Source organism: Miniopterus schreibersii, assembly GCF_964146895.1.
Source record: "Miniopterus schreibersii genome assembly, chromosome: 7".
NCBI classification, from domain to species: domain Eukaryota; kingdom Metazoa; phylum Chordata; class Mammalia; order Chiroptera; family Miniopteridae; genus Miniopterus; species Miniopterus schreibersii.
In genome coordinates, this window is record NC_138108.1 from 76,266,702 (window position 1) to 76,290,859 (window position 24,158).

The following is a 24,158-nucleotide window of genomic DNA, read 5'->3' on the forward strand; positions in this document are numbered from 1 at the left end:
GAAATTGAATTGAAGCCATAAAACCATAGTTTGGGTTTTCTTAATGAAGTAGTAAATTTGGGTGTGCTCTTCTCACTTCTGAAACATGAAACATGCTCTCATTCACCCCACCGTTAATATTTGCCAAGCAATAAGCTATGACTGTAACTTTCGAGAATCGTCTGCGGCCAAGTTCTGTTAACAGAGCTGTGTTAACCGGTCCCTGTTAATGGAAAAGGCGACGTGCTCCGGTTGCCTCGGCCACAGCTCCAGTGTGCTTTATGTATTGGAGCTGGGCTGGGAGCACTTAAAAATAAATCAGCCAGGTCAAGGCAAACATTAATCCTTGCTCCAGAGCTTGTTCTTATTTTTTAAGTTAATGAGCTGAAGCAGAAGCACTAGAATGTTCTTAGTCTAAAGCCCCCAGTGATTTGCAGGTCAAACGGGGGTATTTTCTGATCAAGCGGGTGGTCGAGGTACTGAACTGCAGGGCATCAGGGCGTTTCTGTTCTGCTGAGTGGAGGGCACCTGCTGGTTACCCCTTCCCTGCAGCAGTCTCTTGAATCACTGGCGGGTGTTATTTAAAGATTTTCATTCTGCTCTCAGGAAATTGACAAATAGCTATTTCTGAAGCACTGGGCTGGGGATCCACGAAGATGAAAGAGCTTCGGGCCTGCTGTCTCGCTGAGGGGCTTGCAATCTAGTTAGGAGCTTGTTAACGTTGAAAGGCAACAATTCAGGCAGTGCCTGAGTCCTGCAGGGCTGACGAGTTTAGAGGGGTTTCCGTCCCTATGGATGGAGAGTCAGGAGGAGTTTCATGTAATGCGTAGCATGACATAGGCTTAAAGTTTAGATTCATTCACTCATTCAACAAGTATTTATTGGGGTGGGAACACAATTATGAGGAGGCTCCTGCTTCTGTAAAATTTATATTCAAATCCAGGAACAGGCAGACGGTAAATAGGTAATTTCAGAGAGTAGGATGAAAAACCAAAAGATCTAGAGAAAGGGCTTCCCAGGCTAAGGAAACAGCAAGAGCCAAGGCCCTGAGGCAGCAGGAGCCCGACCTCCGGGGGTTAGAGCAGAGGCCCTCCCCTCCTTCCCGTCTCAGGGGCAGCCTCTCCTCCCCGAGAGGCCTGTCTGCGCGTCCTGTCTCAGAGAGCACGTCGCCCTTTGCCTGTTGGTACTCATGACTTTATATTTTACATTCGTATATTTATTTCTGTTTGCTATCCCCAGTTAGAATGTAAACTCTGAGATCCGTGACTGTTTTGTTTATTGCTGTTTCTCAAGTGCCTACAGCAGTGCCTGGCACCCAGCTAGGGCCCCATGAAAGCCTAGCTGGCTGAGGGCGCGTCCGCGTGGCGAGCGCAGAGCGTGGCCGTACACGGTTCAGAGGAGGGTTAATCGGGATGGTGTGTGAGGACTTTAGGAGGGCGTGTGCAAGGCCTCCGCAGGGACGGGAGAGAGCAAATGCACAGGGGCACAGGGAGCCATTTAGGAAGCAAGCCCGAGGGCCTTCAGCGGCGCCAGCACAGCAGCCCTTCTCACACTTGGCCCCTTGGCCTGCCTCCTCTCCCCTCTCCCTTCCTCCCTCTTTCTTTTCTTTCCACGTGTATTGGGCACCTACTGTGTTCCAGCCCTGATGGCAACAGAGGTACAAGGGAGGATTGGGACATGGTGGGGTATTTGACTTTGAAGAGAACAGTTGTCCATCCTGAAAATGTTAGAGCAAAGAATCAAATTATACAAAAATATAGGGAACTGCATTATTTGGACAAAAACTTTAATGTATGTTCCTAGCTTTACCTGGTTGCTCACAGCATTGACACTGACATCTGGTAATTAGTTTAAAGATCACAGTTCTGGGAGTTCATCTGTGACTTACTAATACTGATTGATATGTATGTATTTAGGCAACTGACACAATCCAATAATTATTATAAAGGATTATTGTAGTAATTGGTAAATAAAAATCAATGTAAACCCCAGAAGGTGTTTCATGTGTATTTAATGAAAAGGCTACATAAAGAGGATAGAAATGCTTGTGCTTATCCTGGGAAGAATGTGTGTGCATGTGTGTGCATGCATGTGTGTGTGCACACATGTACACGTGCCTCTTTGGCTGGACTTTGCGGAAGAGAAAGTACCATTTTTTTCTCATTTCTCTCCTCAGGGATAATCCCAGCTAACGGGAAGATGAACGTGACTGTCAAGTTCACGCCCTGTCAGTACGGGACGGCCCAAGTAAGAATGCAGCTGTGGATTTCCCAGTTCAACTCTCAGCCCTACGAGTGCGCCTTCACCGGCACGTGCTGCCCCAACATGGCGTTAAGGTACGGCGGCTTTGCAGTGCTTTTGTTTGTTCCTAAAATCTTTTCAAGAATCCAAGTCTTCCTTCTATTCTGGTTTTCTGTCTTGTAACAGAATGTCATAAAAAACTGACTTTAAATGCACTTTAAAATATAAGGTAATGCACGGAATACCTCTGCTTGTAGCAGCCGTTGCTTCTGCCAGGAGGGGAAGTGCTGACTGAGGAAAAGGGGTTTTCAAGGGATACATTCTCTCACTGATGATTACTGGTGAGCTGTTTGAATTTTTGACCGTATGTATGTATGACTGTTTACTCAAAAATTTAAATCATAAGGCCAGAGCAACATAACTTTTCAAAGTTTCAATATAATATTATAATTTATTGAGTATCTGCTCTGGGTAGTGTCCACTGCAAAGCCCCACACCCTGAAGATACCCACAGCAGAGGAGCCGAAACGCGTCGCGTATAACAAGTGACTTCGACATAAGGCAGAAAGGGAAATGGCCACACAGGAGGGGTTTTTAAAAATACTATCAGCGTTCAAGTCAGTGTAAAGATGTGAAATGGGGTTGTTTTACTTCATAACAACTTTTCTTCTGAAGTTCTATTTTCATTTGAATGTGAGCTTGTATTTTTATATCCCAATCTAGCTAGTTAATATTATGTTTTATTTTAATATGCATGATTTTTATAAAAGTTAAAAGGAAAATTTGTCACAGTATAAATATTAATTTTGGAAAATCCTTATAAATATTTTGAAAATGATAAAGAAATAGCTTGATTTTCTTCCTTTTGTGATGCATAGAAATGTTTTACATATTTACATCATAAGGCATATTAAAAGTGTGATTTCATGATTTATTATATATTTATATCATGATTTTCTTCCTAAAGACATCACTTGAGTGGGAGTTTTACTTATATATCTTTCTGTAGACATGCACAAAAGCATTGTATGGAAATGCCAATATACACTATTTCTTAACTAGTATGTTTTGGTTTCCCAACTAGTTTAATATCTTATTTAGCACACTCTTGACATTTTTAAGAGTCAAGACCTTCCTATCTCCCCAAACTGCAAATAGTCTTATAATAAATTTCACCATGAAGGAACAAATTATCCTGCATTCAGTGTTCTCTGGAAGTTTCATGGGTTGCTTTTTGTTTCAGAATTGGGTGTGTGATGGACTTACCCATGTCCTAAACTTGGCATGACCAAATTCCAGGTGCAACTCTTCAGTTTCTCACTGTCTTAGACCCCTTCATTTTTATTGTCAGTACCAGCAATGAGATTTCTTAAGGAGACTGTTTTAACACCCTCAGTTTTCATTGTTGTTTCCTAATATTACGGCAGAATTGATGTCAGAGCTCTATTGAGATGTGGATGCTGAGCACAGCTCACTCCCTGACCAAGCACCTCACTCCCGCACATCACGGCATGCCCCTCAGTGTGCCTCTCAGCACAGGGCTCCCAGCCATGGGCCCTCCAGGCGCCCTTACTTAGGCAGCGTCAAACGTGAGGCTGCTGGCACGCCGCTCTTGCTGTGCAGTGGGGCCTGTTGCACGGGTGCTCGGAGAATGCATGCTTAGCATATTCTCATCTCCTGTGTGTAATTTCATGGAAATCAGTAATGCTGTAAAACAAACGTTCAGGCATTTTGCCTAAAGAAATGCTTCATAGGAAGCACTTCTGAACATGACGCAGTTATTTATTATGTTCAAATAGCTTCCGCAGGCATGTTAGCAGCACTGTCCATACCTACATGTGTCCAAAGGCAGTTTGCAGTTATAGAAAAGATCTCAAACATTTGTCTGAATCACCTTTTGAAAGATCTTACTGCAAACAGTGGATATAATCATTCTTTTGCTAGGAAGATAAATCAACGGAAGATTTTTTTAGCTGTTGAAAACCAATAGCCTGGAAATGAATTATGCTAGACTGTGAGAGCAATTTTCAGCATAGCATGCTTTCTGCTGGTTATGTTCTCTGAGAACATGAGGAGATGCAGCCATTGGGAGCTATTTTGGTTTAAACAGTTACCTTCTGGTATACTTACATTGCATTTATTGTAGCAGACCCATGCTTTAGCACAACTGATTTTCAATTACTAATTAATGGACTATCAGTCATAGTATTATCAGAAGGCACATAAAAATAGGAACCTTGAGTTGATTGATTATATACTAATGTTAAATCTGTTTAAACTATAGATTAGAAGAATTTGAAAGATTAAATATTCTTTCTAAGAAAGTAGACATTCCTGCAGAAAAGTCAATGACACAGATAAATTTTCACCGACTGCCAGCAAAGTTAAAACCTCCAAAGATTAAGGTAAGTGGTCATCATGTTAACCGTGATGGGAGGAATGAGAGAGAAGCAAAATAATGACTTTTTCCTCCTGATTTGGTCGCAGGAAATTGAATATCAGAACTTGAGATTTCCAGTAAATTTATCAAATCCATTTGCTGTGGCAACTGTTTTAAACCAAGAACCAGGAAAATTGAAGATTAAAGAATTAAGAGAAGGTAACCAGCTGAGCCACTGTAAATCAGCACCTGGGCAGAGCAGGAAAGACTTATTGCTTGTGGCATTTACTATTTATGAACGATAACAACAAAACTCACTTAGATCTCTGAGTTTTGCCATTAGAAATGTGTTTTTCCCGCAGCAAATGACTCTGATTTGATTACTGGTATAATCATTGTCTGCTCCTGCCCTCAGTTTTGGACCAAGGCAATGAGGTTTCAAAAACAAGGCAGATGAAGGAAGCACTGTTTGAACAGAAAGTCAGACAGGACACTGTGGAAGAGATTGAAAATCACCTGAAATGGTAAATATTGAGCACTTTTTTGTATCAAGTGACAGTAGTTTGTTTTTGATAATGGCTTTTTTATATGAGACAATGAAATGTCGTAACTCTTGAAAACTCTGATTATTGTTTCCCTCCACTGGACCGTCCATTTCAGAATGAAGTCACTTATAGGAATAAATCAGTGACCAGCCTTTGCCCTTCCCTAAGTGTGCCCAGGCAGCGGGAGGCCCGAGCACACAGGCGAGAAGCGGGCCGCTGCTCCCGGCCGCCCTTTGCTGCCCAGCCGCCCTAGTCTCACCCGCCAGGAGCGCCGGGGCCTCTGCCAGCCCGCAGTGCGGGCTGTGGGGGCGGCTTCTGATGGAGGCTTTAAAACTCAGATTCGAGACTTCTGCCTGTCTCCTGCGGTCACAATGGAGCCCTTTTCACAATTTTTTACCAGGTCATACCTGGCATTTCCATGTGTATGGATTCAGCTAAAGCAAACTTCAGAAACTCTTAAGCAAAAAATAAAGATTCCTGTAAAGGGTCTTTAAGAGGCTGTCTTGTCTACCCAGGCGTTCCCCACCCAGCCACCCTGCTTGCATTGGGGGGGGTGCTCTTTGTTTTCATGGAAATACCTTCTACTTCAGCATAAGTTTGTATTCAGGGTCTGATCTCAGCTAAATAGGAAGAATGTCAAGTAATTGAAGAGCATTTTTAACAATTTTTTATTTTCCAATTACAGTTGACATACAACATTACATTAGTTTCAAGTGACTAACCCAGTGATTGGACATTATATTACTTACTAAGTGATCATCCTTATCAATCTAGTCCCCATCTGACGTCATACATAGTTATTACAATATTATTGACTATATTCCCATTGCTGTAGTTTACATCCCCATGGCTTTTCCGTAACTACCAATTTGTACTTCTTAATCCCTTCATCTTTTTCACTCAACACACTATCCCACTGGCAACTGTCAAAATGTTCTCTGTATCTATGAGTCTGTTTTTGTTCTGCTTGTTTGTTTATTTGTTTTTTAGATTCAATTGTTTATAGATATATGTTTATTGCCATTTTATTATTCATATTTTTAATCTTTTTTCCTTCTTCTTCTTAAACAAGTCCCTTTAACATTTCTTGTAATACTGATTTGGTGAATGTGAACTCCTTTAGCTTTTTCTTATCTGGGAAGCTTTTTATCTGACCTTCAATTCCTAATGACAGCTTTGCTGGGTAGACTAATCTTGGTTATAGGTCTCTGCTTTTCATCACTTTGAATATTTCTTGCCACTCCCTTCTGGCCTGCAAAGTTTCTGTTGAGAAATCATCTGACAGTCTTAAGGGAGCTCCCTTGTAGGTGAGTAACTGCTTTTTTCTTACTGCTTTTAAGATTCTCTCTTTGTCTTTAACCTTTGGCATTTTAATTATGATGTGTCTTGCTGTGGGCCTCTTTGGGTTCCTCTTGTTTGGGACTCTCTGATCTTCCTGGACTTGTATGTCTATTTCCTTCACCAGGTTAGGGAAGTTTTCCATCATTATTTTTTCACATAGATTTTCAATTCCTTGTCCTCTCTCTTCTCCTTCCGGCACCGCCATGATGTGAATGTTGATATGCTTGAAGTTGTCCCAGAGGCTCCTAATACTATCCTCACTTTTTAGACTCTTTTTCCCATTTGCTGTTCTGACTGGGTGTTTTCTGCTTCCTTACCTTCCAAATCTCTGATTTGATTCTCTGCTTCATCTCTTCCACTGTTGATTCCCTGTAATGTATTCTTCATTTCAGTTAGTGATTCTTCATTTCTGACTTTTAAAAAATGTTTTCTGGTTCTGTTTTTATGTTTTCTATCTCTTTGTTGAAGTTCTCACTAAGTTCATTTATTCTTCCCCTAAGTTCATTGAGCATCTTCATACCCAGTGTTTAAACTCTGCGTCTAGTAGATTGCTTGTCTCCATTTTGTTTAGCCCTTTTTCTGGAGTTTTATTCTGTTCTTTCATTTGGGACATGTTTTTTATTGTTGTTGTTTTGACTCCTCATTTTGATAGCCTCCCTGTATTTGTTTCTGTGTATTAGGTAGAGCTGCTACATCTCCCAGGCTTGGTAGATTGGTCTTATGTAGTAGGTGTCCTGTAGGGCCCAGTTGCACAGCCTTCCTGATCACCCGAGCTGGACATTCCAGATGGGCCCCCCGTGTAGGCTGTGTGTACTCTCTTGCTATAACTGAGCCTTGATTGCTGGTGCCATGTCAATGGAAGGATTTACTCACAGGTGGATCAGCTGCACAGACCAGTTGCAGCCACCTTGTAGGATCAGCTGTTCAAGGACCCACCCCTCGGATCAAGATTTACTTCAGTGGGGCTCTGGTTTCCATTGATTCTTCCCCTTGAGTATGTCCCTTGTGGAGGTGATTAGGTGTGCTTTGAAGTGGTCAGAAGCTGTTTACCAGTTGTGCTGGCTCTGGAGCCTCCTGGAAAAGGTAGGCCAAGGTCAGCTACCACCTGTGTTCTGCCGGGGACCACCTGGCATGAGCTACAATCAGTCTGTGGATGGCTGCTACATGTGCTAGGCTTGGAGGTGCCAGAAGAGGCCAAGCTGCTGACTGCCACTGGGCTTGAGGCCACTTAGGGAGAGGTACATGGCAATCCAAGGTCAGATGCTGCTTATCTGAGAGGTTTTAGGAAAGTCAGAAGCATGATCCAATACAAGCCACTCATATGGAAAAGCCACTGGAAACAGCTTGGGTGGGCCCACAAGTTAGTTGTGGTGGAGTCTCAGGGAATCACCAGGGTAGCGTTAATGGTGTCAGCTAGGTTGATGGAGATTCGGATATGGTGCCCACCTGCCAGCTCTGTGGGGAAGGGCTCACCAAAGGAACTATGGTCTCTGCCAACACTTCTGTCGGAAAGAAAGCTGCCCCTCCAGCTCTCACCCTGATGCCAGACACTTCAGTTCTTCCTGGTATGTCTCTGGTGCCCTTCCAGCAGCTGTCCCAGCGCTGGAACTCAGAGGGAGTGAGTCCAAGTAAGTCCGTGTGTGGGGCCTATAAGAGGAACACCTGGGACTCCAGCTGCCCTCCATCTCACTCAGCCACAATCCCCAATGGTTTTTACATCAAGAAGTTATGGGGTCTTTTCTTCCTGGCACTGGAACCTAGGGTTGGGGGGGCCTGGTATGGGACTGGGACCCCTCATGTCTTAGGGCAGACCTCTGGAGTCTGGATATCCCTCCCAATTTTTATCTAGCACCCATGAGTATGGGACCAGCCTGTTCCATGTCTCCACCCCTCCTACAAGACTCAATGTGGGTTATTCTTTGTTTCCTTAGTTGTAGGACTTTCATTTAGCTAGATAGAATTCAAGTGGTTCTGAATGATGGTTTTTCTGTAGTTTAGTTTTAATTTTGATGTGGTTGTGGAAGATTCACATACCATATTTGCCTATACACCATCTTCAGAGAGCATTTCTAAAAATATTCTTTCTCTGTTATAAAAATGAACACATTGTCATGGTAGAAAACCTGAAAAATATTATTTATAAAGTATTGGGAGGGAAAAATCATCACTATGTTTTTGTATTTAAATGTTTTATTATGAGCATATATTCTTTTCAAAATAATAAAGAAATTTAAAGATAAAAAATAACCAGTATGATGCAATGACCATGTCCTTCCTTCTATGCTTGAAATCACATCCTAAATTCAATTTTGAATGCCATGTTGTTCACTTAATATTTTCTCCCAACTTTTTTTGTTGAAAGATTTTAAACCTTCCAGTAACACCCATATACACTTGATGTAGGTTCACCAGTTGTTAAAATTATGTAACATACACTTCCCCTTACTTTCTACACACACACACACACACACACCCCTTAATTTTCCTGAGCCATTTGAAAGTAAATTGCAGACATCATGAAGCTTCACTCCTAAAGACTTTAGCATGTAATTCCTAAAAACAAAGATATCTCCAACATTACCATAATTGCTTCTGAGAAAGTTAACATTATTACAATCAGATTGTAATAATCAACCCTCACACAAATTTACCCAGTTGTCCCATTCATGTCCTTTATACCTGGGTTTTTGTTTTTGGAGAGGATGAATCCAGGGTCCAATCAAAGATCATACAATTTGTATTTAGTTTTCATGTCTCTTTTGTCTCCTTTAAGCTAAAACAGTTCTCCAGACACCCCCTTTCTTTTTTAAAGCCATAGCTACTGCTTATTTTGAACATGTATCAGGTTTCACGATAAATACATTACATACCAGAGATTTTTAAATGGTGAATAAATGCATAAAACATAACATTCACCATTTTAATAATTTTAAAGTGTACAATGCAGAGGTTTTAGGTATATTCATAATATTGTGTAACTCTTACCATTAATTAATTCCAGGACATTTGCATCACTCCAAAAATAAACCCCTTACCCATGAAGCAGTGATTCTCATTCCCCTCCCCGCCAAGCCCTGGCAACCACCATAGATTTGCTTATTCTGGACATTTTATATAAATGGAATCATACAATATATGGCCTTTTGTAACTGGCTTCTTTTCATTTAACATGTTTTCAAGGTTCATCCATGTCATAGCCTCTATCAAGACTCCATTCCTTTTTATGAATAATGTTCCATTATATGGACATTCTACATTTTGTTTGTCCATTCATCAGTTGATGAGTTGGTGGTCTCCATTTTTGGGCAATTGTGAATAATGCTGCTATGAGCATTTATATACAAGTTTTTGTATGAACATATCTTTTCTGTTCTTATGGGCATATAGCAAGGAATGGATTTGCTTGGTCATGTGGTAATTCTATGTTTAACTTTTTGCAAAGCTGCCAAAGTTTTCCATCATGGCCAAACCATTTTATATTCCCATCAGAAATGTTTGAGTGTTCCAATTTTGCTATATCCTTGGCAATACCTCTTCTTTTTCTTGTTATTATTATTATTATTATCATTATCGTTATCATCATCATCATCGCCATCTTAGTGGGTGTGAAGTGGTACATCATCGGAGTTGATTTGCATTTCCTTAATGACTTATAATGAACATCCAGATTTTTTTGTTCATAAACATTTCAGCATGTGTCACTAGAAGAAAAGCTTAATTTTACAGAACCCATTATTCATCTTAACTATGCCGCCAATGGCTACACCTCCTCTTCCCTGTGGTGTCTCCTCCAGTATCTCAGCATCCCTTTTCAATTGTAGAGTATGGTTAAGACTCTGCATTCTAAAATTGGCTATTGCATTCTGATGGTTTCTGGAAGTTGTGTTTTTTCTCCCCAGGCGGGTGCACCTTGGTAAAGATCATATGTCTTTTAAATTTATAAAAGATCTTGCCGATGAGCAGCAAAGAATAAACGACAAATACAAGGTCAGAATCACTGCTAACTGTATATCACGTAGTTCACTAACTAGTTTGAATTCCTGCTGTAGGCAAGATGCCGTATCAGGGGAAAGAAAACTTACAGCGAAGTTGGGAGGAGAAGAAGCTGATAACAAGCTGGCTGTTAACTGTAATTAAGGCTGGCTGTAAATATCACAAGAGACCGCTACTAAGTATTAGGGGGATTCAGAAGCTAGAGGGGAGAGAGAACTCATCTAACTGGAAACCTTCCTTTAAGACATGGTATAATTTTGAGAAATTGTCAAGGGGACAATTGAGAGGAAGGGGATGCTTCAAGTTTGGGCTGGAATTCCAGGTGCGAATTGCAACTATCCTATGATCTGCAGGTCATGAAGATAAGAAAGACCCAAAGACAATAACCAGGAGCCACACAAAATCCAGATTCAAACGAAAGTTCCAAGTCAAAGACATTCAAAGGGGCTGAGCAGAGAGTGGAAACCTGGTTAGGGGAGGAAGCCACACCTGAGTCACCAAGGCAGCACCTGCAGGTTCAGGGATGGGAGAGTAGAGACGGAAACTGTGGGACTGTGCAACACCCCTGGGCTTACTGTGTTTCATAAGGCATTGTTAGTTGCAGGGCAGGTGCAGAGAACAGTAGACAGGTCCATAGTGGCTGAAGCACAGGACACACAGGGACGAGAGGTGATAGGACTTGGCTGGGGCTCCGTGGTGCAGGGGCTTGGACTTGACTGGTAGGGCTTATGGAATCATCACTTACTGTATTAGTCAGCTAGGGCTGCTGTAACAAAATACAACAGACTGTGTGGCTTAAACAACAGAAATCTATTTCCTCACAGTTCTGGAGGCTAGATGACCAAGATTAAGGTGTTAGCAGGGTTGGTTCCTCCTGAGGTCTCTCTTTGGCTTGTAAGTGGCTGTCTTTTCCCTGTGTCTTCACATTGTCTTCCTTTTGTGTCCAAATTACTTCCAACCCTAATCACCTCATTTTAACTTGATTGCCTCTTGAACTATCATATCTCCTGACTAGGAGTTAGAATTGGAATTTTGGAGGGACACAATTCAACCATAAAACATATATGTAATCTTGGGAGTGCGACTTCCCACAATCAGTGCTACGCATAGTGATAGTACTGAGCAAGAGGGGCCTGGGAAAAAACATGTATCTTGTCAGATATGAATATATATCTCAGATAGAATATGTTTTCTTCCTAGATTTGGAGTAGAAATCAGATATTTGAATAAATTTGTTCTTTTTTAATTTTTAAAAAAATGTAAAATCATTACATTGGTAAATCTTAGCATTTAGGAAAGGCACATGTTTGACTGGCATTTAAATTTGGTTTGGTATGTTGTTCAGATCCTTTGCACATGATTTTAAAAACAAAATGTCAAGTGTTTTCTGTTTTAATGACGAAGGTGATAGACATGCCACAGCTGCGTCAATGTGAGAGTTAAGGCTGTAACTGCCAGCCTTTGGTTGACAGACAAACCCAACTGTTTATTCACTAGGCAAGTGTACTGAATGCCCACTGCATGTAAGGTTCTGTGCTAGTGAGCAAGCCAATGGCCCCTGCCCTAGAGATCAGTCCAGACGGGGCACAGAAACATTAAGAGATGGTACAAAATGTGCTGAGTGCAGTGACAAAGCTAGAACTTGTAGAAAAATTGGAGTTGAGGAGTAAGGAAAAGGAAGACGGTTCCTAGGTTCCCAGCTTGTGTGCGTGTTTGTGGTTTTAAAGGAGATCGCAAATTTGGAGAAACCCTGGCTTAGTGGAAGATGAGAAGTTTAATGTAGGATCTGTTACATCTGGGGCAACTAGAGGGTGTCCAGGTGGCAGCTGAAGGGACAGGCCTGCACTGGAGACAGAGACTTGGGAGTGATCAGCACTGAGTAGAGATTGATACCACAGAACAAGTGTGGTGACCTGGGGAAAGTAAGTATCTTGAGAAAAAAGTAGCTCAAGGCAGGAATTGTGGAGGACTTCATGGCTTAAGAGGAGACCAGCAGACAACTAAGGAGGTAGAGGAGAAATGGCTGGGAGGTCAGCGGGCCTGGGGAACACAGAGAAAGCAGACTCGGGGGGATCAGTCAAGTGCAAAGAGGATTCCAGGAGAAGGCCTGAAGAGCACATATTGGATGCAGCCACTTGGAGGTCCTTGTGTGCAACTCCAGTAGACCTGAGGAGGGGAAAGCCATATGGTGATTCTCGAGGAATGTGTAGAAGCGCGTGGTTTCTTGAGAAGTTGAGGTGAGCAGGGTCAGTGAAGAGTAATGGATGGACCCTTATTGGGGCTGAGAGGTCAGGGAAGGGGTTTCTAATTGGAAGAACTTGAACATGTTTATGGCTGAGGGCAAAGAGCCATTACAAAGGAAAATGTTGAAGAAACTCAGGAAGAGGCCCAGGTCAGACAGAAAGCGCGTCTTTGAGCAGGAGGACGGCCTGGAGAAGGCCGCGGAAGGCGAGGCTGCGGCTGTAGTCAGCTTTGCAGCAGACGGGGCCATTGAAGAGCGCCCGTGGCCTGGCCTTCCTGATGACCCAGGAAGCAGGCCACTGCGGAGACTGGGGGACAGGGGCCGGAAAGAGGCTTCCCAAAGCTACTGTGGGGAGCAGGAAAGGAGCTGTCGCATCCTTACTGTCAACCACCAGGACAAGCAGAAGGAAGAGCAGGCCACCTGAGAGCCCAGGGTCGTGGGAGAGCGAGTGTGCGGGGACTCTGTTCTTTGTGTCCAGACTTCATCTGGCAGCTGAGTCCTGACTGGTCACCTAGTGGCAAGGGACACCTGGAGGCCCAAGGCATGTGGCAAAAATCGAGAGGGAGAGGGGGGAGCATTTGGAGGGAGCAGCATTCTAGCTGACGGCACAAACCCTCAATGGTGGTGAGCTCCGGGAGATCAGTGAGACGAAATTCCGAGATGTTCACCACAAGTGAGTAGGATGTAAGAAATCTCCCTCCGTTCTTCCAGCAGACAACCTACTTGCCATCCCTTCCTTAAGCTGCCTGTTTCATTTTACTTTTAGTGGTTGAGAGGGTCAGGGTCTCTCCCCACAAAAATCTGTACTTTGAACCTAAGGTTCACAATCTCAAACTCAGCTTCCCAACATGGAGATTAGGGCTCAACAGCTCACGCCCCTGGAGACAGTACTATGGCTCTCTTACCTCTGAATAGATGTTAATGTGGTGATCAGAATAGATTTCTTCCAATTCAGTCTTTAAAAATCATTATGAGCAGTGTGCCTAAGCGCCAAGCTAGTTTTGGAAGTTACCTAACAAACAGATAATAAAAACCACAAACAGGCAGAAACGTTTGCAGCGTGCGCGGCCCTCTTTCCCGTGGAGGCGGCGATGCAGACACCCAGCCAGCCAGCGCCCCCGGGAGGGACCCACGGCTCCTGGGGAATAGGGAAGGAAGCTCAGGGGCCACCAGGGAAATAGATGGGGAGGGTACAGCCTGGGGACACTCACTCCAGGGAAGGGGCAGAGCCCATTGGCCTCCGACACTCAGAGAAGGGAAGGAATCATTTGCCTTTGTTAAAACCTGATGCTTGGATAATCAGCTCTGAGGAGCTTAAAACTTCACTGGGACATTGCATTTTTTTTAAATGAAATCTCTGTACTCCCGTGGTTACACGGGTACCTAAAATCCTGTCTGTGACTTTTAAATGCCTCAGAAACAACAGACAGTCTCCTCTAGTTACAAAAAGAAGGTATTGGGCTTGTGCTTCTATTAAAACTCCCTATGTTTAAACAGTGAGTATAATTATAATGATCATTTTAACCTAATTGTGTCACTGCCCCTCCCAACAGAACTTCTTGGGTGGAACTTCTTGGGTTTCTAGCACTTTTAAAGAGAAATAAAGTTGTGTGGTTTGTATTAAACTTGAATGTTTTCAATGATTACAAAACCCAGCTAGATAGAGGAGACCCTGTCTTGGATGAGGAATTTCAGCAGCTGAAGACAGAAGTTAACGACAAACGGGTTGTTCACAATCTAGAAGAGGTGGGTACCTTTCCTTCATTTGCAGTCTAATTCTCCGCGGCTCTTTGTATGCTTACTTTTAAAGCACTAAACAATTTTAAATAAACCTTTTAGCAGGAGATATTTCATAGTTTTTAACATGCTTATGTTTTCAGGGTGTTTTTCACAACATATTCACAGTAAAGCATCAAAACTCATAATTAATCTTTTCCTTGAAGTTAACAGGGTTACATATGTAGGCTCCTCCTTGCCACCCTCTGCTTTTTCCTTCATGGTCTCCATTTGTTTCCTTCGCCCTCCACAACCCCGCCTGAAGGTCATCAGCGTGGGCCCCTGGGCCTCCGTTCACTGACACCCCCCCTTGGTGGGAAGGGTACAGACAGGAAGCCAGAAGCCGGAGTTCTGGTCCCAGCTCTACTAAGATTTGGGACCTGGAAAAGCCCTCTGGGCCTTGGTGCCTTTGTTCCCTCAAACATCAAATGGGACCAGCAACCCCTTCACCTGGGGATCCACTGTCATGTGATAGTTTCTGGTTGAACCCCAATTTTTTAACAATGAAAAAATTCTTCCTAATCTCCCCACCTCCATTGTTCTCACTTTCTTTTTCTGGGTTTGCCGCATTGGAATTATTTTAACCTCTTTGCTTCTCCCCCACATTTAACCTGGCCACCAAGTCTTTCCAGTAGCTCTTCTACAAGGCCATACCCAAGCCCAGCCTTCAGGTGTCACCCCAACTAACCCAGCAGATTGTCCACATATCTGCCCCTCTTGCCTCTCCTCTTCAGCCCACTGCATGTGCAATGTGAGACTAACTTCTGATGCCTTTTTCTTATATTATTTCCCTGTTCAAGAATCTATAGTGCCTGAGGCTCTGGCTGGCCTCAGCCCACCCCCAGGCACCCTTTCCTGTGCATTCATTTACCCACCTCACACTGTGCCCCCGATATGCAGGCTCTGTGCTGGTGCTGAGGACAGGGCTGAGCACAGTAGTCCTCCGCCTCCACTGGGCATCACACAGGCTGCTCCTCTCCTGGGTGCAGTTCTCTGTGACTGTTGTTCCTCAGGGTTGAATGTGTTTGCTGGAGCTTCCTGAACTAGACTGTAAATTTTTTAAAGCCCAAAGCTTCCACTTTGGGCCCCCAACCCAAGAAGTATTGCCTATGATGCTGTGTATATTCAAAGTACTTAATAAATACTTATTATATGGAAAACAAACAAAAAAATAACTAGATTTGGGATCAAACTTTAAATGCTTATGCCAGAGGTTAAAATTTAAATCTTAGATGTGCCTATATTTTATGTTCACAGAAAATCAGGGAATTTCATCCGAATTTTGATCCACTTACGAATAACACTTGGGTCAGCAGGTTCAGGACGCAAAGACGGATTCAACAAGCAGCCCGCAAGGTAAGTCTCAGCACCGGGCTGGGATGTTCATTTTAGTCATCAGCACAAGGAAATCAAACACTGAGTTTTTTATAACAGCTTTATTGAGATATAATTCATACACCACATAAAATTCACTCTCATAAAGTGTACAGTTCAGTAGTTCTTACTATATTCGCAGAGCTCTACAACTATCACCATTATCTAATTTTAGAACATTTTTGTCACCACATAAAAGAAACTGGTTCCCATCAGCAATCCCCTTCCATCTCCCAGGTGGCCCTGGCAACCACTAATCCACTTTCTGTCTCTGTGGATTTGCCTCTTCTGGACATTTCATATAAGTGGAATTATACAATACATGGCCTTTCGTAACTGGCTTCTTTTCCTTATCATGTTTTCAAGGTTCATCCATGTTGTAGCATATAGCAATACTTCATTCCTTCTTATGGAGGACTGCTTTTCTATTATATGGATAGTCCACATTTTGTTTATCATTCACCAACTGAAACATTTGGGTTCTCACTTTTTATGAATAATAATGCTGTGAACATCTGTGTACAGTTTTGTGGACATATGGTAACTCTGGAACAGTAGAATGTTGATCAGCACTTCTAGACAGAACAGTGGAGAATTTCTGTGGGATCTTGTCTCTACAATTCAGGCTTATGTCTTCCCTTTCACAGCAGTCATCTCCCAACAATCAAAAGTCCTGGTCTGGACGGCTTCACAGGTGAAATTTACCAAACATTCAAAGAAGAACTAATACCTGTCCTTCTCAAACTATTTCAAAAAATTCAAGAGGAAGGAAGACTCCCAAGCTCTTTTTATGAGACCAGCATTATCCCAATTCCAAAACCAGATAAAGACACTACAAAGAAAGAAAATTACAGGCCAATATCCCTGATGAACATAGATGCTAAAATCCTTGACAAAATATTAGCAAACCAGATCCAGCAATACATTGAAAAGATCATATGCCATGACCAAGTGGGATTTATCCTGGGGATGCAAGGTTGGTGCAATATTTGCAAATCAATAAACGTGATGCATCATATAAACAAAATGAAGTGTAAAAATCACATGATCAAATCAATAGATGCAGAAAAAGCATTTGATAAAATTCAGTGTCTGTTTATGATAAAACCTCTCAGCAAAGTGGGAATAGAGGGATCATATCTAAACATAATAAAGGCCATATATGACAAACCCACAGTCAACATCATACTCAATGGGCAAAAACTAAAAGCATTTCCCTTAAGATCAGGAACAAAACAGGGATGCCTGCTTTCACCACTCTTATTCAACATGGTACTGGAAGTCCTAGCCACAGCCATCAGACAGGAAGAGGTAAAAGGCATCCAAATTGGGAAGGAGGAAGTAAAACTGTCATTATTTGCAGATGACATGATACTGTATATAGAAAACCCTAAAGACCCCACAAAAAACTACAAAAGCTAATAAATGAATTTGGCAAAGTAGCAGAATAGAAATTAATATTCAGAAATTGGTGGCATCTTTGTACACCAACAATGAGCTATCAGAACGAGAAATTAAGAAAACAATCCCATTTACTATTACAAAAAATAATAATAATAAGGTACTTAAGAATAAATTTAACTTTGGAGGTAAAAGGCCTGTATTCAGAAAATTATAAGATGGTGAAGAAAGAAAATGAGGAAGATACAAACAAGTGGAAGCATATACCATGTTCATGGATAGGAAGAATTAACATCATTAAAATGTCCATATTACCCAAAGCAATCTATAGATTCAGTGCAATTCTTATTAAAATACCAATGGCATATCTCATAGATCTAGAACAAATATTCCAAAAATTTATATTGTACCTTAAAAGACCCCTAATAGCCTCATCAATCTTGAAAAAAAAGAACAAAGTTAGAGATATCACACTACTTGATATCAAATTATACAATGAGGCCATAGTAATCAAGATGGCATGGTACTGGCATAAAAACAGACGTATAGATCAATGGAGCAGAATAGAGGGCACAGAAATAAACCCACGTCTTTATGATCAATTAATATTTGACAAAGGAGGCAAGAGCATACAATGGGATAAAGATAGTCTAGTCAATAAATGGTATTGGGAAAATTGGACAGATACATGCAAAAAATGAAACTAGATCACCAACTTAACACCATACACAAGAATAAATTCAAAATGGACTAAAGGTTTAAATATAAGTGGTGAAACCATAAAAATCCTAGAAGAAAACATAGGCAGTAAAATCTCAGACATTTCTCATAGCAAATTTTTTTCTGATATATCTCCTCAGGCAAGGGAAACAAAGGAAAAAATAAACAAATGGGACTACATTAAACTAAAATGCTTTAGCACAGTAAAAGAAAACCATCAACAAAATAAAAAGGGAGCCCACTGAATAGGAGAACATATTTGCTAATGATACATCTGAAAAGGGGTTCATTGCCAACATATATAAAGAATTTAAACAACTCAACACAAAGAAGACAATGCAATTAAGAAGTGGGGAGAGGCCCTGGCTGGTTTGGCTCAGTGGATAGAGCATCAGCCTGTGGACTGAAGGGCCCTGGGTTTGATTCCAGCCGAGGGCACGTACCTCAGTTGCAGGCTTGATCCCTGGCCCCACTTGGGGCCCGTGCAGGAGGCAGCCAATCAATGTCTCTCTCTCTCTTTCTGAAAAGCATTGGGGAGAAAAAAGAAGAAGAAATGGACAAAGGACCTTTAATAGACACTTCTCCAAAGAGGACATACAGATGGCCAAGAGACATATGAAAACATGCTCACCGTCACTAATCATCAGAGAGATGCAAATTAAAACTACAATGAAGTATCACCTCACACCTGTCAGAATGGCTCCATCAACACATCATCAAACGACATGTGCTGGCGAAGGTGTGGAGAAAGGGGAACCCTGGCACACTGCTGGTGGGAATGCTGACTGGTGCAGCCACTGTGGAAAACAATATGGAGTTTTCTCAAAAAAATTAAAAATGGCTAGCCCTGGCCAGATAGCTCAGTTGGTTAGAACATCATCTCAATATGCCAAGGTTGCAAGTTCCGTCTCTGGTCGGGGCACATATAAGAAGCAACCAACAAATCCTCTCTCTCCCTGTCCCCGCTTCTTTCTCTCTAAAATCAATAAATAAAAAATTTAAGAAATAAAGTAAAAAGGGGAAAGAATTAGAAATGGAACTGCTTTTTGACTCAGCGATCCTACTTCTGGGAATATGTTCTAAGAAACCCAGAATTCTAAATTAAAAGAACATATGCACCCCTGTGTTCATAGCAGCATTATTTACAACAGCCAGGATCTGGAAACAACCCAAGTGCCCACCAGTAAATGAGTGGATTTAAGAAGCTGTGGTACATTTGTACAATGCAATACTACTTGGCCATAAAAAAGAAGGAAACCTTACCATTTGCTACATCATGGATGGACCTGGAGAGCATTATGCTGAGTGAAATAAGCCAGAGAAAGACAAATACCATATGATCTCACTTACAAGTGGAATCTAATTAACAAAATAAACTGACAAACAAAATAGAAACAGAGGCATGGATACGTGGAAAAAACTGACAGCTGTCAGAGGGTAGGGGCGTGGGGGACTGGATGAAAGAAGGTAACGGGATCAAGCCAAATAAAACACATTTATATGTGTATCAAACGCACAGACGACAATGTGGTATGGCCAGGGGAAGGGGTGCTGGGGGCGGGTGGAGGTGGGCAAAGGAGGGGGAAATGGGGACAGAAAGAGACTTTGCTTTGGGCGTTGGGTGCACGATGCAGTGTGCAGATGATATTTTGTTGAGTTGTGCACTTGAAACTGTATGGTTTTGTGAACCAGTGTCACCCCAATAAATTCAATTATAAAATAAAAGAATCCATTGCACAATTATTATCAAGGCTACATGGTCATACTGGATTTCTCTTTACCCCTTCAACATGTCTCCTTTGTTCCTGAATCGGGATCTTTGCACTTGCTGGTTCCTCGGCTCGGAACTCTCTTCCCAAGATCTCAGTCTCCTTACCATTCAAGGCTGAGATCGACCTCACCCCCCTGGAGTGGCTTTCCCCAGTTATCCCTGCATAAGTGGGCAGGCCACTCCCTTCCCAGCCTTCAGTTGTGTTTTCATGCATCTACTCTCTTTTCTTTTCCTCAGGGTGTTTATGTTGTTTGTTTAAGTGTTTACCACACCTCCCCCCGTGTACACACACTTGGACCGTCACCTCTGTGCCGACTGACAGTTCCCACCGTATCTCCAGTACCTTGCACAGAACAGGCCACAGAGTAGCCACTTCATAATAGCTGTTAACGAAAGAGCCTCTTCCTGATGGAAGGAGCGTTCGCTGAGGAATGAACGGTCTCTTGGCGGCAGATCTGTGCACGGGAGCACTCGCCTGCCGCAGCATCTGCTCTGAAGTCAGCGCCCGGCGGTGTGCAGTTAGCGTTGCCCATAATCCACAGCCCCGTTTCTACAGAATTGTCCATTTCCTTTGTCCTTCAGCTCTGAAAACAACACAGTGGGAGCATTACTATTCATATATACTGAAAAAAAGGAATGTAGAAATAGGCACTGTTTCCACTGTGGAAATATTTGAAAACCAGGTCTCATAAACTGGGTAAGACAAGGCTAGATGACAACCTGGTCTCTCTTGTATTCAGGGAAGCCAACATCACCCTGACCTTGAAGTCCCTGTGGCCTCAGTCTCGGCAGCAGCTTGCCACTCTCCTTGTGAATTCTGGCCTTAGCCCTTAGATGTGGTTGGGAAAAATAATTAAATTAAATGACAAAATGATTAAGCATTCAAAATCATTATTCTTTCTAATTTTAGATCATGGTTCATCGGCGATTACTTAAAATGCTGGACGCTATTCGTTCCATGGACAAAGAGGTCATATTGAAAAGGCTCCAGCTTGAAAGACAATCGCTAATACAAGGTGAGGTACAGCTGGCAAGTGCAGCGATACTTTGAGCAGCAGTCCTTAGAGCATGAGGCTTCTTTATGATGAAGCTAGCTGTGTAGAAATACAATATTTTCATAAATCACAGGGATGTTTTCTGTGGCTGCTGTAACAAATCACCACCAACTTGTGGCTTAAGACAACACACATTTATTATCACACAATTCTGGAGGTCAGAAATCTGACATTAGGATGTCAGCAGGGCTGGGTCCTTCCAGAGGCTCCAGGGGAGAATGTGTCCCTGCTTCTTCCAGTTTCTAGAGGCCGCCTGCCTTCCTTGGCTCGTGGCCACTTCCTCAAGTCACTCTGACCTCCCACTTCTGTCATGACTTCTCCTTCTCTGACTAACCCTCTTGCCTCCCTTTTATGGATCCTGTGATTACTTTAGGTCCACCCAGACCACCCAGGACAATCTCCCCATCTCATTTAAGATCTTTAATTTCATCATACCTGCAAAGTCCCTTTACCATGTAAGGTCACAAGAGACTAGGACAGTCGGCACTTACACTTGTTGATTGATTGGCTGGGTCTGGTTTTATCTCAATCTAGCATTTACACATAAAGCTTTTTATCTCATATTATCTTTGCTATTTTAAAAAAATTCCAATCCACAGGTGGACTGGGACTGTTGGAGGCCCATTCTCAGTAGTTCTGGGAGCCCAAAAGCCACATCACTATCTCCTCCCAAAATATGTATTTCCAACCTGTGGCTCATGTGCAGGTACACAGGCAGGCCCTGATCTTTCCAGAACCTTCCTCCCTTCCCAAGCCCAAGTCCCTGAATCTGACTCAGGTTTCCCTGGCCTCCCCCAAAAGCAACTTTTTGGAAGTAAAAATAAAATTAAAATTTTTTTAATTGGAGAAGGGGTTGAGGTAAAGAACAAAGGAGGCACTAAAAATGGGACTATATCCATCCATACGTAGATACTGTTTTTGAAATGCATGTATCAGGTACCCACTAATGGTATGTGACAAATACGCAACCAGAGATGGTGGTGGATTCACATAAAAATACCTTAAGAAGTCCCCAAGAATGCTATTTTGTTTTTCCCTCATAGACAAGAATCCCTCCAAATACCTTCTGCTGCGGACCAGTCAAGATGATTATTCCGGCCGGTTCTCTGTGTCACCCAAGCAAGTGCTGCCCTTCGCCTTCCCATCCCACAGTCCTCCCCAGGGCTCCGATGAGTTGGTGGGTGTTGTTGGGCTGGGGTGGGGGCCGGGCATGATCACATGGTTGTTAGGCAGATACCCAGGCAGGCCCTGCCTCAGTCTCAGTCTCTTTGCTTCCTCCTGAGAGGCTCCCAAGGGAGACCTGTGCCCAGGGAATTGTGACCAATGGGAAACCGGGAATCGTCTATGGCCACCTGCCTGGCATCTGACATACCTGTGCAGAGCTTCTGAGAGCCTGGGCTGGTCTTTTCCAGCCTGGCTTGTCAGCCCAGGAACCAGGCCTCTGAGCAGAAGGAAAGACAGAGAAACTCAGAGGACCTGGCCTGGCCCGGGGAGGCAGGCCCTACTCAGCTGAGCCCTTCGGCTGTGTGAGCAAATGGAGAGGCCAGAGAGGGATGGCCCAGTATCCACCAATCTAACCCATAGGACTCACAATTCCCTCTCTCTCCCTCTCTCCGTCCCTTCTCTCCCCCTCCCTCCCTCCCTCCCTCCCCTTCCCTCTCTCCCTCCCTCCCTCCCTCTCTCTCGATCTCTCTCTCTGGCAAGAGGCCTGACAGTTCATCCTCTTGCCCAGCGGGCACAGTGGTGCATTAGAATAAGAATGACAGACCTACACTGCATCCCCCATGAGTGAGGCAGTGTCTTAGGTGCTTTAGTGTATCAATTCTTCAACCTTCAGCAAATCTCTGTGCTGCACTGTGTATCATTATGAGGAGGAAACTGAGGCACAGGGACATAGCCAGCAATAAATGTTGCCCATGTTCACATAGTTGGCAATAAAAAGTGTGTTTAAGTTGATATGGAGAGTGCATATGCAAACAATGTTTTTAGTTTCAAAGAATAAACTTGCCATTCACATCCTATAATGTGTGTTAAGCATTGCAGGTTGATTTACTCAAGAAGTGCAGGGCTGACTTTAGAAATGCCACTTGTTTTCTGCATTAGATCATTAAATGACTTAAAAGATCAGAATATTTCAGCCCTGGCCAGTGCGACTCAGTGGTTAGAGCACCAGCCCACACATTGAAGGGTCGCAGGTTCAAGTCCCAGTCAAGGGCACCTACCTGGGTTTCAGGTTCGATCATGGCCCCAGTTGGGGCACTTGCAGGAGGCAACTAATCAATTTGTCTCTCTCGAATTGATGTTTCTCTCTCTCTCTCTCCCCCCCCCCCTTTCCAATCTCTCTAAAAAATCAATGTAAAAAATATCCTCGGGTGAAGATTAACAAACAAACTAACAAAAAGATCAGAATACTTTGGAAATAAAAAAATCTGTGATTTTCCAGCAACGGTAAATATCTGACACCCAATAACTGATGGAAGGGATCGTCACTGCGCTGTGGAGCCCGGCTCGTTCTTTGTGGGTAGTTCAAAGCTTAGGCATTTCACTTGGTACTTTAGTTAGTTCTGCAAAGGCTTCTCTGCTGCTCAGAGTTGATGAAAAGTAGACTGCTCAGCATTCCTGCCTTCAAAGAATGTTCTGATTCATTCCATGAATAGTGTATTTTATCAATTATATGATCACTTTTTAAAATATTTAGCATCTTTGAAATTGGGAAGTGCCTTATGATTGATGGCATATTAACAATGCATCATACTAATTGAATTATTGTGTCTTAGATTTGGTGAAATGCAGTGTTTACTGAGTGCCCATAATACGGTAGATGCTGTTCCAGGTTCTCCAGGTGTCCGAGGCAGACAGGCCTGCAGGAAGTTTATTAGGTGGTGCTTTGGGGGTAGCAGCTATAGAAGTGAGGTGGCGGGAGCAGGAGTGGACAGAGAGAAAAGCTGGACTGCAGGCCTTCTTGTCAAAGTCCTCAGCTGATTCATGAGGAGCTCCGATGCTGGGATAGGGTGAGAGGACCCGGCATTTATACCTGCTTCAACCTGTCATTGGAGGTGGGCTGCCCTTGGAGGGGCACATGGAGGGGCCGAGCCAGCTCCCTCAGCCAGGGCATCCCCTAGAGAGGGCTGACCCCTGAGAATTGTTTGTATGAACGGGACTCCTAGCAGCTGGGGGACTGAAACCTTCAAACCTGAAGGGGATTCTGGGTGGCACACTGCAGCATCCACCATGGTAGGAAATGAAAACGAAGAATCGCATCCACTAAGAGACAAGGAGGGGGTGGCCAACGCCATCTCCGGGCCCCACACATCCTGCAGCAACTGTGGTTGCGGGAAGG

At 43.0% G+C, this 24,158-nt stretch overlaps 1 protein-coding gene across 3 annotated transcripts in view; it reads left to right on the forward strand.

Annotated features, from left to right (window-relative positions):
- Window positions 1-24,158, forward strand: part of CFAP221 (cilia and flagella associated protein 221) — an 88,408-nt gene that overhangs the window by 44,086 nt on the left and 20,164 nt on the right. For all 3 annotated transcript variants that reach the window (XM_081142297.1, XM_081142296.1, XM_081142298.1), the window contains 9 exons: window positions 2,156-2,315; window positions 4,505-4,625; window positions 4,708-4,819; window positions 5,016-5,124; window positions 10,386-10,473; window positions 14,378-14,467; window positions 15,755-15,853; window positions 20,674-20,779; window positions 21,862-21,995. In XM_081142297.1, coding sequence (XP_080998423.1) covers window positions 2,156-2,315; window positions 4,505-4,625; window positions 4,708-4,819; window positions 5,016-5,124; window positions 10,386-10,473; window positions 14,378-14,467; window positions 15,755-15,853; window positions 20,674-20,779; window positions 21,862-21,995 — 1,019 coding nt within the window. The remainder of the gene's footprint in view (window positions 1-2,155; window positions 2,316-4,504; window positions 4,626-4,707; window positions 4,820-5,015; window positions 5,125-10,385; window positions 10,474-14,377; window positions 14,468-15,754; window positions 15,854-20,673; window positions 20,780-21,861; window positions 21,996-24,158) is intronic.